General features: G+C 51.8%; 2 protein-coding genes across 5 annotated transcripts in view; one reads left to right on the top strand and one right to left on the bottom strand.

Moving 5' to 3' along the window:
- Positions 1 to 7,640, top strand: GDF1 (growth differentiation factor 1). Its single transcript, XM_019538345.1, has 2 exons — positions 1 to 1,928; positions 2,859 to 7,640. Exons 1-2 carry the CDS (start codon positions 1,643 to 1,645, stop codon positions 3,692 to 3,694), a joined length of 1,122 nt encoding a protein of 373 aa, XP_019393890.1. The 5' UTR covers positions 1 to 1,642; the 3' UTR covers positions 3,695 to 7,640.
- Positions 6,934 to 12,871, bottom strand: part of UPF1 (UPF1, RNA helicase and ATPase) — a 21,439-nt gene continuing 15,501 nt past the window's right edge. For all 4 annotated transcript variants that reach the window (XM_019538343.1, XM_019538342.1, XM_019538341.1 and 1 more), the window contains exons 19-24: positions 12,216 to 12,390; positions 11,248 to 11,329; positions 10,655 to 10,816; positions 10,010 to 10,227; positions 9,416 to 9,538; positions 6,934 to 9,304 (exon numbers count right to left, since the gene is read on the bottom strand). In XM_019538343.1, the coding sequence (XP_019393888.1) occupies positions 9,419 to 9,538; positions 10,010 to 10,227; positions 10,655 to 10,816; positions 11,248 to 11,329; positions 12,216 to 12,390 (757 nt within the window). In that variant the 3' untranslated portion in view covers positions 6,934 to 9,304; positions 9,416 to 9,418. The remainder of the gene's footprint in view (positions 9,305 to 9,415; positions 9,539 to 10,009; positions 10,228 to 10,654; positions 10,817 to 11,247; positions 11,330 to 12,215; positions 12,391 to 12,871) is intronic.

Here is a 12,871-nt window from a genome sequence, read left to right on the forward strand (position 1 = left end):
GCCAGCCCTGCAGGGGGTGGGCCCCAGAGCAGGGGCGGGGAGATAATTGCTTTCTCCTTCCCTTTGGTCCCTGACTTAGATGCTAACCCCAGATAACTGCAGCCTGAGCCACCAGGAGAGTCTCCTGGAAGTGAAAACACAACCGAAGTTGATAGAAACCTGCCTCCCTAATCCCGCCGGGCCTGTCAGTCTGCTGCCCCTCTGCCAGCGGAGCTGGGTCAGAGTTGGGGGGGAGGGGGGGGGAACTGGTCAGAAGGTGCTTCGGCTGCCTGGCTTTGACTTGGATGTTTTAGAGGGAATGTTTCATGAGAGTTGCCTGGGGACAAACTGCCAGTACTTCAGGGCCTGATCCTGCCCTCTGGGCGTAGCAGGTCAGGAGGGACTGCTCCCGTGTCCACTTGATGTGAGCAAGGGGCCACGCTAACTCCGTCCAGCCTGGGGTTGTAGGTGGGACTTGGAAGCAGACCTCTGTTCTCTTGTGTGTTAGCCCTGCTGGGCTGGGGAGTCAGTAAGCAGAGGTGGCCTTGCAAAAGCCCTACTCCTGATGCACTCGGGGTAGAGAAAAGCTGCATCCAGGGCTGCTAGAGCAGGCATGTGTCGGGGTGCAGGAGGAGGGGTCTCCTGTGGTCCCTGGCATATTGCTACCAGGCAGGGAGTGGATGTGGGGAGGATGGGGAACACTGGAAATTTGCAGCCCATCAGAGCAGAGGGAAGCGCCAGACACAGCTGGCGCAGATGTTGATCTCCATTGCAGGGACCCTGAGGCTCCAAGCTGCCCACCGTCAACACCTTTGCTTTAGAGGCAAGAAGGAAGCACCTTGCTGCTGTCTGCCAGGGCAGCTTGGGTGCTAGACCCCCCTGGACTGATCCCCTGGGGAGATGCAGGGCAGCATCAGTGGGAATGGAAATGTTGCAGGCTGCCCTGCATAGGAAGGTGCCTGCCCTGGGGAGCTGTGATGCCAGCACATCTTGCTCCAGAGGCAGAGCCCCACAGCCATGCCGGAGCACCGTGGACCGCTCTGGCTGTGGCTCGGTTCTATCTGGTGCCCTCCAGCCCCTGTTCTGTCTGTCCCTGCCCGTGGCTGAGCCCGCATGCTTTGGTGCTGCCCCGTTGGGCCCGGCAGGCATCCCCAGTACCCGTGCTCACAGGCTTGCTGATGGGGGGTGCAGAGTCCCTGGCCCTACACCCTCTTTGCAGCCTTGGCCTGAGCCACTCAGCTCTCCAGGCCAGCAAACACCCAAGAGCCACGTGCGTTCGCTGGGCTGGAGACCTAGCAAGGAGTCCTGGGGAGGCAGGACAGCTCTGGAGCCCACCAGTGATGCCTGCGTTTCCAGGAATGGGTATCGGGGCTGCAGGCGCCTCTGTCCCAGCATGGTTGCGTCCACGTGGGGCATCTCGACTGAGCTCCATCCTAGTATGCTGCAGGCTTGAGGCTGCAGAGGGTGAAGCCACCTGGGGATCTCCGAACCCAAAGGGTTAAGGGCCATGGGTAATTGTTTGCACTCCTCCACCCAATCCTGGGAGCCCTCTGCTAATTGAGCCCTAAACAGATCAAAGGCACCAATCACACCGACACCACCCCTCCTGCTGCCTGGTGTGCAGAGCTCCTCTCCAGCTGCTGGGCTCTTTGTCTGCTGGAAGATGGGGCTGGTCTTTTGGAGAGCTGTTTTTGCAGCTGGCCTCTTCTGGGCTCTGGTCAGCAGGACCCTAGGGATGGATTTAAGCACACGAGAAAGTTTGCTTTTGAAATCCCTGGGCCTGAGCACCAAGCCCAGCCCCAGGTCGCCTGCTCCTGTGCCCTCCGTGCTCTGGCGGGTCTTCCAGAAGAGAGAGATCCCTTCCCCTTTGAGCCCAGGCCGGGAGGATGCCTGCTGGGTGGAGGAGTTCAACGTCCCCGGGAACATCATACGCGTCTTCAACGACCAAGGTACAGAGACTCCCATGTTCTGGGGTTTTTGGTGACTGCCCTTAAGGCCCAGTCCCTGGGAGCCAGGTGTCTGGGCATCTGTTTCAGGCACCATCTGTAGTCTAGGTCCTGGTCACTGGTCCGGAGAGGCAGCGTGGTTTGGACTGGGAGTTGAGATTGGTATGATCTGTTTCTGCTCTGGACTCCCAGGCAGGCCAGTCCCTGCTCTGCTCCAGGTTCTCTGGCTCTGCAATGAGACCTGCCCTCTCCAGGTGCTCTGAGTTTGCTTTGAGAGCTGCTTGCTGCTGTAACCTGAGTCATGCCTGCTGCTCCTGAAGTCCTGGGAGGTCACGGGAGACCTTCTCCTGTGGCTGGTGCCAACACTGCAAGCAGAGTATAGGGAGGGGGCAGCGAGTGCCAGGCTCCGCACTGCCAGTCAGAGCAAAGCTGCTTCTGTAGGCAGAGGCCGGAGCCCCACATCCCATCCATCTTGAGCCCTGCGGAGTCACGGTTCAGTAGCGCCCAGCGCACAACTGCTCTGTCTGCAAAAACTTTCCAGGTGCGGCAGCCTGGGCCTCCTCCCCAGAGCAGGCCTGGCCCAGCACTGGGGCAGGGTGCCCAGGGCTAGCTCTGAGACAGAGCAGCTGCTCTGCGGCTGGGGGCACCGAGCCCTGCTGTGCACGTAGGCACATATCTCCTGTTACATGCAGTGGTAGCATATGCTTGCTCAGGAGCATGGGGGCGGGCCTGGTGCTAGCACCAGGTGTGCGTTCCTGGGCTGCTTGGGGTTGTGCTCTGCCAGGCCGTGCCAGAGCCCCTGCCACCACTGCCATGTCTCCTGCTAGCGTCACTCCAGCACGTGCCGTGAAACGCATCTGCCTGCCTGTTTGCCAGGTGGCCACAGCTCTGGGCAGGCAGTACCAATGCCCCTCTCCTGTCCTTCCCCCTCAGGCCACTTCCTTCACAGTGGGGGGCCACGGACCCTACTGTGCCTGGAGAAGCGTCTGTACTTCAACCTTTCCGTGCTGGAGGATGGGGAGCAGCTCACAATGGCGCAGCTCCAGCTCCAGTTTGGGCACAACTCATACCGGGCCCCTGGTCCTGGGCAGGTGTTCGAGCTGAGGCTGTACCGCGCCCCACCACCCTCCTTGCGGGAGCTGCCTTCCCCGCCACCCAGCCGCAGGCTCCTGCTGGCACAGTCCTTCGTGCAGCTGCACAAGTCGCTCCTTTTCAACCTGACCCAGGTGGGCAGGGACTGGAGAACCCAGAGCAGGAACCTGGGCTTGGTCCTGGAGATCTCCGTGAGCGGCAGGGCTGGGTCCTCGGCCTTGCTGGGCAGGCACCCGGGGAACTTTTGTGCCGGTGTCGACTCCTTCCTCAATGCCTCCCTGCTGGTCGTGTCCCTCCAGCTGGGGCAGTGCAAGGCCGCCAGGAAAAAGAGGAGCTCCTACTACACCCCCGTGATGCCGAGCAGCCTCTGCAAGTCCCGGCGGCTTTACATCAGCTTCAGCGACGTGGGCTGGGAGAACTGGATCATCGCACCGCAGGGCTACATGGCCAACTACTGCCTGGGGGAATGCCCTTTCCCCCTGACCACCGAGCTGAACAGCACCAACCATGCCATCCTGCAAACCATGGTGCACTCGCTGGACCCTGAGGGCACCCCCCAGCCCTGCTGTGTCCCCATCCGCCTCTCCCCCATCTCCGTCCTCTTCTATGACAATCACGACAACGTGGTGCTGCGGCACTATGAAGACATGGTGGTGGACGAGTGTGGCTGCAGATAAGGACAGGTGATGGATGGCTTGGGGTGGGGGTTGTGATGGAACCGGATCTCCTGGCAGCAGACTGAGGTCTCACCTTGGTGCGGCTTGTGTCGAGAGCTCCCCCTGCCCCTTTCCTGATACCTGGGTGTAAGATGCATCCTCACAGGGGAGATCTCAACCGCTGGCACCAAGGTGCACAAGCTGGCATGAATGGCGCAGGGTTTTCCCCCAGATGCTGACCTGCTGGGTGGACTCTGCTGCCTCCCAGTGTAAAGAACTGCACAGGCTGATGTTTGAGTGGGAGTTCGTTTTGCTGCTTGTGCTTGATGGCAGATACCACCTCATTGCCTCCTGTGCTAGTTGGAGGTCCAGGCAGTGTGCGTGAGCATGGGAAGGGGTGGACTTTTCTGGGGCTGTGAGGACAGGATTTTGTAGCAAGGTTGGTGCTATAAAGAATACTGCTCCAAGCTCCTTGCTGGTAGAAACCAGTCTTTGGCAATGCTGCAGCAAGCCTAAATGGACTTAGGTGACCTGGCTAATGTTGGGCTTCAGTTACCCACACCCACAGCCCTCTTCTGTATGCTGAATGGGCTGTAGTTTACTGACTGGCTTCAAGTGTTACTAGTGCCCTGCCTTCAGCCTAGGCTGGCTGGCCCTGAAGCAGACAGCAGAGAAGAGCAATAGACAGACTGCACAGAGACTAGTCCTTTCTCCGGTGTTTTCTCTTGCTCTTTTGCTGTTGAACCTCCAAGTCCATGCCCTCCTGTTGTGCTCTGCTGCTGCCTGTTCCCAGCCCCTGTGCACTGCATGAGCAATACCCTTGTTTCGGGAGGGAGGGGGGTGGGAACAGGTTATGCACAGTCTGTTCCCAGTAGGGAGCAGAGAATCTGGTTCATACAGAAACTAATTTAATGCCATCTGGACGGCTTGATTTCCCCACTAACACACCAAGGACTCAGCGAGGTGCAGGAGCAGGACTTGGCCACCTTGCAGTTGTGCGGACTAGTCTTGGCTGGTGCTAGAACCTTGTCTTTTACATGCAGCGTTAAAGCAACAGGGACATGTGATCTCGTCCCAGTGTCTGCGGGGGATGGCAGGCCACGCTTGTGTTCAAGGCAATGGGAGCAGTGACTAACTGCTGTGAACTATGTAGTGTGCAGGTAGCTGCAAAATCCTCACTGGCCTGTGCTGAGCCTGAATCCAGCCCAGTGGAGGCTGCTGAAGTCCCTCAACAGGTCTCTGGGCTCTTCTATTAGAAGAGTCTCAAGCCAGCGCTGCGCTCTACCTTAACAGCTTTGTGTTGCCACCACCTGCCTACTTTATTTCGCAGCAAACGTGCTGGATGCTAAGTGAAGTCTTTCTTGTAATCTGCTTGAAGCCTGGGCAAAGCTACCAAGTCATTCCTATCTTTAGTCAGGCCAGAGGGTCTGTGTGCATTATGCAAGCAGATGTGCTTTCCATCAGAAACCCAGCGCAGCTCCTGTGGCTTCAGGGGAGCCGCCAGCAGAACAACTCCCCCATGCAGTGAATCATTTCTCCGACTTCATCTCATCACAACCTGCTTCTTCACCCTTAGTCTGTTGCAAGCAGCAGAACGGAGCAGCTGCTCCTGAGGTCACAGGACTGTACGGAGACACCTGCGCATGGAAGGTGCCAGGCAGGGGCTCTAGTTGGAGCAGGGCAGCTGCAATCTCCTGGTGAGGGGGGAGAGAAGGAACAAGGGATATGAATTAAACTTGAAACTTTGTTCTTTTTAAATGCAAGTCAAACTAGTGCAGGCTGTTTTTGTACCTACTGCATCTTAATATTTGGACTTTCGGGCATTAACAGGATGGGTCTTTTTCCCTGTGGGGGAGCTAAAGGTTTAACCACTTTTCTTCTAAGTTATTTTAAGTAGTTTTCAGGGATGAGGACCTTTCCCTACCCTGATCAATGAATTTGTGTTGTGCTTACTGATAACATGCCTAAGTTTAGTTGGTTGAACAGGAACCCAGTGGGTTGGAGACCCTGCTGCGTAGTAGTGGAAAGTCACCACTATCCCACCCAGGCAATGTGCTTGTGCCCTACTGTTTAAGTGTCCTAATTCAGAAACTTAATTGAAACACTGGTGAAGGTGGAGTTTGGCCCTGCCTCACAAAGCTTAGAGGACAGAGGAGTCCAATTTACTGTGATAGTTCAGCAGGAACTAGCAGTTACTAAAGCCTATGAAAGCATGGAGGGTGTGTCTAATAATTACTGGAATTTCATTGCTGTAATGAAATGACTTAAGTCAGGCTGGTCCCCCTCCCAAGCTTTTTAACACACATCTCTGAGGGCAAGTGATTAGTTTATCATCTAAAATAATAAAAAAAAATAGCATCTGCCTCTCTCACAGATTGTTTCTGTGTTGAGGAAGGAGCTTAAAGTTAGTATATTTAGGACACATCTGGTCATGGAGGAGGCTTTTCACCTGGCCCCTACCTGTGCTTGCCAAGTAAATGACTTGGAGACAGCAGCAGGCTCTTTGCTGTAGTCAAAAGCGAGGATTCTTACCCGTCTCATCTTGTGAGCCAGAGCAGCCAGGGATGAAATAAATCCTTTCTGCCAAGCCATAGCTGTAAAGTCACCTTAATGCAACATAGCTGAGGTTGGCTGCTGACCGGAGTTTGATCACAGGGCAGAACAAGCGCAGTAACCCAAATTCCACCATCGCCAGACATCTGACTGCTCTACCATGCGTGTCTGGGGGGCAATGAGACCAGGCCTAGACATTGCTATAAAGCCTGTTTGAAAGGCTTCCTTAGCAAATATAACATAGTCTTGGTTTACCAGCAGAGCAAAAAGGAGCTCTGAGGATATTTAGATGCCCACACAGGCATATCAAATCAGGCACCATCTTACCCCCACTTCCAGCTTGCTTGTCACTTCTCTTGGTTTTCTACAAGCCTTTTCCAACCCACATCACTGCTGCGCAACATCCGTGCATGGGCACAGACTGTGCCTCGTCAGGCTCCTGACCATTCCCATTGATGCTTGTTCTTAAGGCATGTGCAGGACTGGACAAGCCCAGAGGAGGGGACCTGGGTAGGGCATTTACCTGTAACAGACTTTTTACAGTTCATTTGCTTACTCATGTATGCTCTGTACACCCCACTTTTGTACTAGGTTGTGTTAAAAATGTAATAAAACATGAGAAATTTATACAATTGGAAATTGAGCCAAACTTCAGTGAAGGTTTTCAAAAAGAGCTGAAGCAAGGATGGAAAAAGAGAGGCTCCAGCTTGAATGCAACAGCTGTTTATTAATATTTTTATTGATGACAAACAGGTTTAAAACAAACAGACAAAATCAAAAGAGTAACATCGTGCTAGCACTGATGTCTGTGGTTTTATAAAACTCAGAGTAACTGCTACAAAGGAAAAACAGCACAAAGCAGAGGCAAGCATTTCAAACAGTGAAATAAGGGGGGAGGGAAGAGAAGGGGACTACATACCCAATGGATTGCATTGCACAAAGGGTTACAGCTTAAACCTATCTCAAAACTCTATGCGACTACACAGCATACCCAGAAGGAAAACAAATTAAAAAGCCCTTCGGCAATGTTAATAAATAAAAGAGTCCATCTTACGTGAAGGAAGGTGGCCTGTGTCTCCATTCTCTGCACATTTTGGAAGTCTAAACTCGAGGCTTTGTATGGCAAGAACGGTCATTTCGATCAGGAGGGGCTTTTAAGTTATTTTGCCGATTTGGAACAGCATTCTCTCTGCAGGAACACACAGGTTAACCCCTGCTCTAGCGTGTGCACACTACTCCGAAAACCTGGTTATGCTACACCTGATCTATCCTGGGGGAAGAGACACTCTTGAAAAGCTACAGCATGTACAAGTGATGAAAGCGGGTCCACAATCTACAGAAAGGACAGTCATGAAAGGGGGGGGCAGACGTTATTTGCAATACATTCATATGAGAGGCATTTTAAAGTCCTCAACAAAACAAAACAAAACAAAACAAAACAAAGACTAGAAACACTTGGAGCCCTTTGATTATAAAGCTAACTTAATTCAATCTTTAAAAACACCTAGATTAGCGATCCACTCTACTGATCTTGGCCAATTAGGAGGTAGAGGTTATTCTAATTTAGGGATTTGATAAAAATGGATTAGTACGAATCGAAGTTCTCTGCACTGTTTCTAAAAAGGTTTAAACACAAATAAAATGCTCCCAGTGTTCCCATCTGACTTAAGACATGGGTACAACTTAGAAACTGGATGGCTTTTTTGATGTGCTGTTTTCAGTTGGACTCCCAGCTATTTCTCAAGCTAGGAGCGATGCCTCAGCTGCGTCTACTAACTGAAAAGAAGTCTCCGGGTTTAACTACCACCTGCATCTTTCAGCTATCTGCATTAAATCACTGAAGAAGCCACACAAAAGCCTAACCCGTGATCTCTAATTATACCCATCTACCAGAGGCCACCTTCCAACAACTGCCTGCTTTTCCCATGTTTTTTCCAACCTGCTTTGATATCATTATAGAGTCTTTACTTCAAAACCAATATAATCCCCAGTTTCCACTACTTCTTCCCAACGCTAGTGGGAGTGAATAATGCAGGCCTTCGAGTCTTTTCCTCCAGGGCCGAAGGGCACAAGAACCCATCCCCTTTTAAGCGCACAGTTCATCTTACAGAAAGGCTTGTTTTCACAGAGTAGAGTCCAGACAGTAGCCAATTAAAGCATACAGAAAACACTTTGAAACCCTCCTCCTGCTTGAGCGCGCAGGCTCCTTTCCCTCTAACTGCTATCCATTGTAGGAAGAAGAGGCTGATTGCTGCAACTTTGAATCACACTGAAAGTTCCAGGCTGGTGTTCTAATTTAGGTTTGTAAGCTTCTCAGAACAAGGATCTCCCAGGTCCACCACTAAGAATTCAGAGACAAACTTCTAAAAATCCAGTGCTCCTTTGAAAGGATCTCTTTAAAACCACCTTGCCACGAAAGACCCGTTCAGAAAGCAGGCGGCACGATGACACTAGAATTTCAGAGCCAGCTTTGGACAACAAAACCTGCATCTCAGAGTTTGGCAGCGCCACGTTCTGCAGGCTTTCTGCTCGGCTCACTGTCGCTTTGGGACAGGATCTTTCCTTTCAAATCCTCTGCTTCTAAAGCGCAGGCAGCTGCTGTGAGGATATGGAACCTCTTTAAGGGAAAAGACAACGGAAGAACTCTGAGATGAGGGTTTTCCTCTCCCCTCTGCTCTGAAAAGCAAAGCCCTGCTCGCAAAGAGAAGTATGGAATGAAGTGAAACCTGCTTAAGGCCCTTCTCTCGAGCTTGGTTGACTGGGGGAGCAGGGACTCAGCTGACCACTCATTTTTCCAGGACGAGTTGCCTTCCCAGTGAGGCGCCAGCCAGTCCTTCGGTGCTCTCTCTCCTCTCCGGTCAGTCTCCTTGTCTCAGTGAGCTAGCAGTGGGCTCTCTCGCGCGCGCTCCTTTCTCTCCTCTCCGTTGGTTGGTTTCTCTCTCTCCTGTTGCTCTCACACAGTGGTGCTTCAGTTTTAGCAGTGGAAAACAGGTATCCATTTTATTTTATTTTTTTTATTACCCAGAATAAAATGCTGATGAACTAAGCTCCACACAAGCTTAGCTCTTCTTCCTCAACCTAAGGGCAGAAAGAGACAGCGGTGATGTTACTGACTGGTCTCCTGCTGGCGCACCAAATACAGCTCAAGTCACAGGAGTAAGGAATCAACCGACACCCTCCACGCCTTACACTCTAATACTGTGACAGTCCCGTCACTCCACCGTGTTGATATGCACGTTCACCCTGGTAGGTAGAATCCTGTGACAGCGCCACATCAATCTGAGATTTAAACTCATCACCAAGGTAACTGTCCTAAAACGAGAGACGTTCTGTCATTACCACAAGAGTTGGAGACTTAAATTCCCAAGCATGTTGTGTGTTTAATGGCAGCTTGGAGCCCTTGGCCTCTAATCAGCTCTGCTGCAAATCCAGTGGACCCTTTGACAGAGCAGCAAGTCTTACTGTAATGCCCAATATTTGTTCTGTGAAGACACCAAAACTCTCACCTTGCAACAAGGAGCCAGTTTAAGGTTAGGGCCTAGGTGAAAATGAGAGTACCACATAAAAATGAATGGCACCATTGACATATGGGAGATGCAGGCAACACCAGACTACAAGGGTGCACCTCAAGGGGCCACTGACATTTTTCAGGCTTTGGATCTGTGGAAATGGAAGTGAAAACCACCCCAGGACTATAAAAATAGGAGGATCCATATACACACGCCCTGCCTCCATGTGCATACAGAGCCCAGCAATCTGTTGGTAAGAACGTCTTACTCCTACCTGTGATAATTCTGGTTGGGAGAGTCCTGGCTGGCTCATCTGCGATGGCTGACTCATGGAGATATAGCCCTGAGTCAGTGGACCCTGGGAGAAAGGCTGGGACACCACGTCTTGGCTCGCTTGACTGTTGGGAAGGTTCGACTGGCTAGTTCCAGGAATCCCAAAACGATTTTTCTGGCGCCCGCCACGGCCAGTCTTCCCTTTGGGTGTGCCGCGCCCTGAAAGAGGCAACCAACCGCGCACCAAGCAGGAACAGTTACTTCAAACGTTTTGTGAAACATTCATTGGTCATTTAAAATACCATGCATGATGTGTATTCAGGCAACAACTTCTCTATGCATCCAAGCCTTTAGAGGCAGCCTAGAGCAGACTGCTAGATCCTAGCAGGTGACAACTTCTCCTTAGAGCATGGATAGTGACCCTACATTGCATGTGCCCAGCCTTACAGCTGAGAAAGGAAATGCAGCTTCCTGACCCCAGCAACAATTCTGGCCCACCTGGCAGCAGTCAGTGAAAAGCATTCCTTCTCCTGGGCCCCTGAGGTGCCCTTGTATAGGTTCCGCCCTTTCCTTCCAGGAGAGGCAGTTACCAGTAACAATACGCCATCTTCACTTGTTGGACTGAAGCTAGCTAGCGTTTACGTACCTGCCGCTGGGCCATTGGCCTGCCCGAAGTATCCTGGTGGCGGCATTGGTGGCATGACGAGATTGAAAGGGATAGGAATGTTCATCGCAGGGACGTGGCTGGGCCCAGCACTAATCATACCAATCTGGTCATGAGTCTGGAAGTACATGTTGGATGGGCGCCCTAGGGAAGGCAACAGTGCAGGGGAGCTTTGAGATCACACTGGTTCTACACACCTCTGCTCCCTGCCTACACGGGAATGTCTGGGTATCTAGAGGGCCCACCACCATCAGGCATTTCTACAGTCCTGCCCCCAAAGAAAGCCTTGCCCCTTCTCTGCACCTTGCAGGGGATGCAACATTAACATCTTAATGAAATGAAACCAATTTTTATCCAGCTCACCATGGCTGCAACATGAATATAGTCAGGAATTCTGTGGGAATGCTACATTCTTGCATCTTGGGGGGGTTTTTTTATTGGGGGAAGAGGCTGCTGAGGCTCACAAGGCAGTGCAAGAGAAATCTTGCCTCTACATCAAAATGCAAAGATCCCTTCTAATGGCGACAGAAAGGGAACAGTGAATGAAGGAGTTGTCCTCCCAGAGCTTCCTCTACCTTGACTGCTCCTGTCATAGACAGATCCTGGAATAATAGCTTCACGTGCATCATACATGGCAGTTGTCATGAAACGGGCACCCTGGAAGTGTTACAGGAAGATAAATGAATGTTACCAACTGAACCACCGTGACCTTGGAGCTTTGAGGGAATCCGTGCCCCACTAGAAAGTGGTGCACATCTGTCATTTAAGCCAACCTACACTTAGCTGCAAAAACTGTCTAAAGAAAGTTTGAAATTTAAACCCAGCTTGAGTTTGATTGAACTGAATCATTTTCCACTCTCTCTCTTGCTCTGTTCTTACCGTTGGGTTCTGCTGATGAGCGACAAAAGTTTATTTTACTGCTACTTTTGCTTTTTTTACTGAGGGACAACGAGACGAAGCCCATTTAAACTGAAAAGAAAGAGTCAGACACTGGGCTGAGTCGTGTCAGAAACCTGACATTTCTCCACAAGTGGACTGGTGCTTCCACTCTGCTCGTTTTGGAGGCCACTCCCAAGATTTAAAAACCCACAATGGGAAAGAGCTTAAGTACAGGAGACTGCTCAGCCAGCAGGGCTGGGCCTAGAGGGGAACCAGATGTGACAGCCCTCTGGGTCGCGTGCAAGCAGCTACAAACACAAGAGTCCAGACTTGCTAGGGCCCAGCAATGAGAACCCTCTGGACGCCAGAGCAGCTGCCACCTGCCCCTCTGCCCACAACAGGCTCTCCTTTCAGGGAAGCAGGAGCAGGACTTCAAGATGCAATGGAGCCAGCCCCGCAGCCTCCAGAAACAGCCAGCAAGGGGCAGCAATGCATTCCTAGCCCTGCAGTAAGTTAGTCACACCTGCCATTCATGCCCTTTCCTACAGGATCCAAAGCCTTCCTGGCTACAAAACAGGTGTCACAGCAACACTGCGACCATTTCAGTTAGATTTCCCCTCTCTCATCCAGGTTAAGACAGACCCATCTGCTGGCCAGGACTTACGGGGTTGATGGTATTGACGAGTTTACGAGGCTTGCTGAACTGCATGAGGCTTTCCCGGAGGTTATTCAGTGGTCCCTCTACTAGCACCTTCTGCTCTTTGTAGTAGTTCAGCAGGTGGTTCCAAAGAGGCTGCTTAGACAGAGCCTTTGGGTTTCCAACAATAATGACTCCATATCTGTACAGCCAATAGCCAAATCAGATACACTTGACAGTCAACTCTTCCCCTCCCACCACCCAATACAATGGTTTGACAAAGCAGAATTAGATGCAAGTTCACAGGGCAAACTCTTCCCCTCCAGGGCTGCAATGCCCCCTCCCATCAGAGTATGCATGCACTGCAAGAAAAGCACAGATCCTAGAGCACCTCTCAACTACCCGTGCTCTGGGCTTCCTGTAAAGCAGTGGAGTTCCCAGACTCCCAACTGGTTTCATGCACACTCCTCACCGCAGCTCCCCAGGGCTGCCAGCACCAGCAGCTGTCAAGGGCAGACAGGAGAGGAGCTGCACGTGGGACTGCAGCAGGTTCAAACATGTGGTCTTAGCTGAGCTGCTGACATCTGTGCCTGCAGTTAAATGCTGACAGCCTTAAATTTGACCTCTACGCCTCCAATGCAATTTCTGAATTATGCAGTACTGGCTTATTTCTCCATTTAGAA

This window comes from Crocodylus porosus, unplaced genomic scaffold (genome assembly GCF_001723895.1).
Source record: "Crocodylus porosus isolate Cpor-Errol unplaced genomic scaffold, CroPor_comp1, whole genome shotgun sequence".
In the NCBI taxonomy this organism is placed as follows: Eukaryota; Metazoa; Chordata; order Crocodylia; family Crocodylidae; genus Crocodylus; species Crocodylus porosus.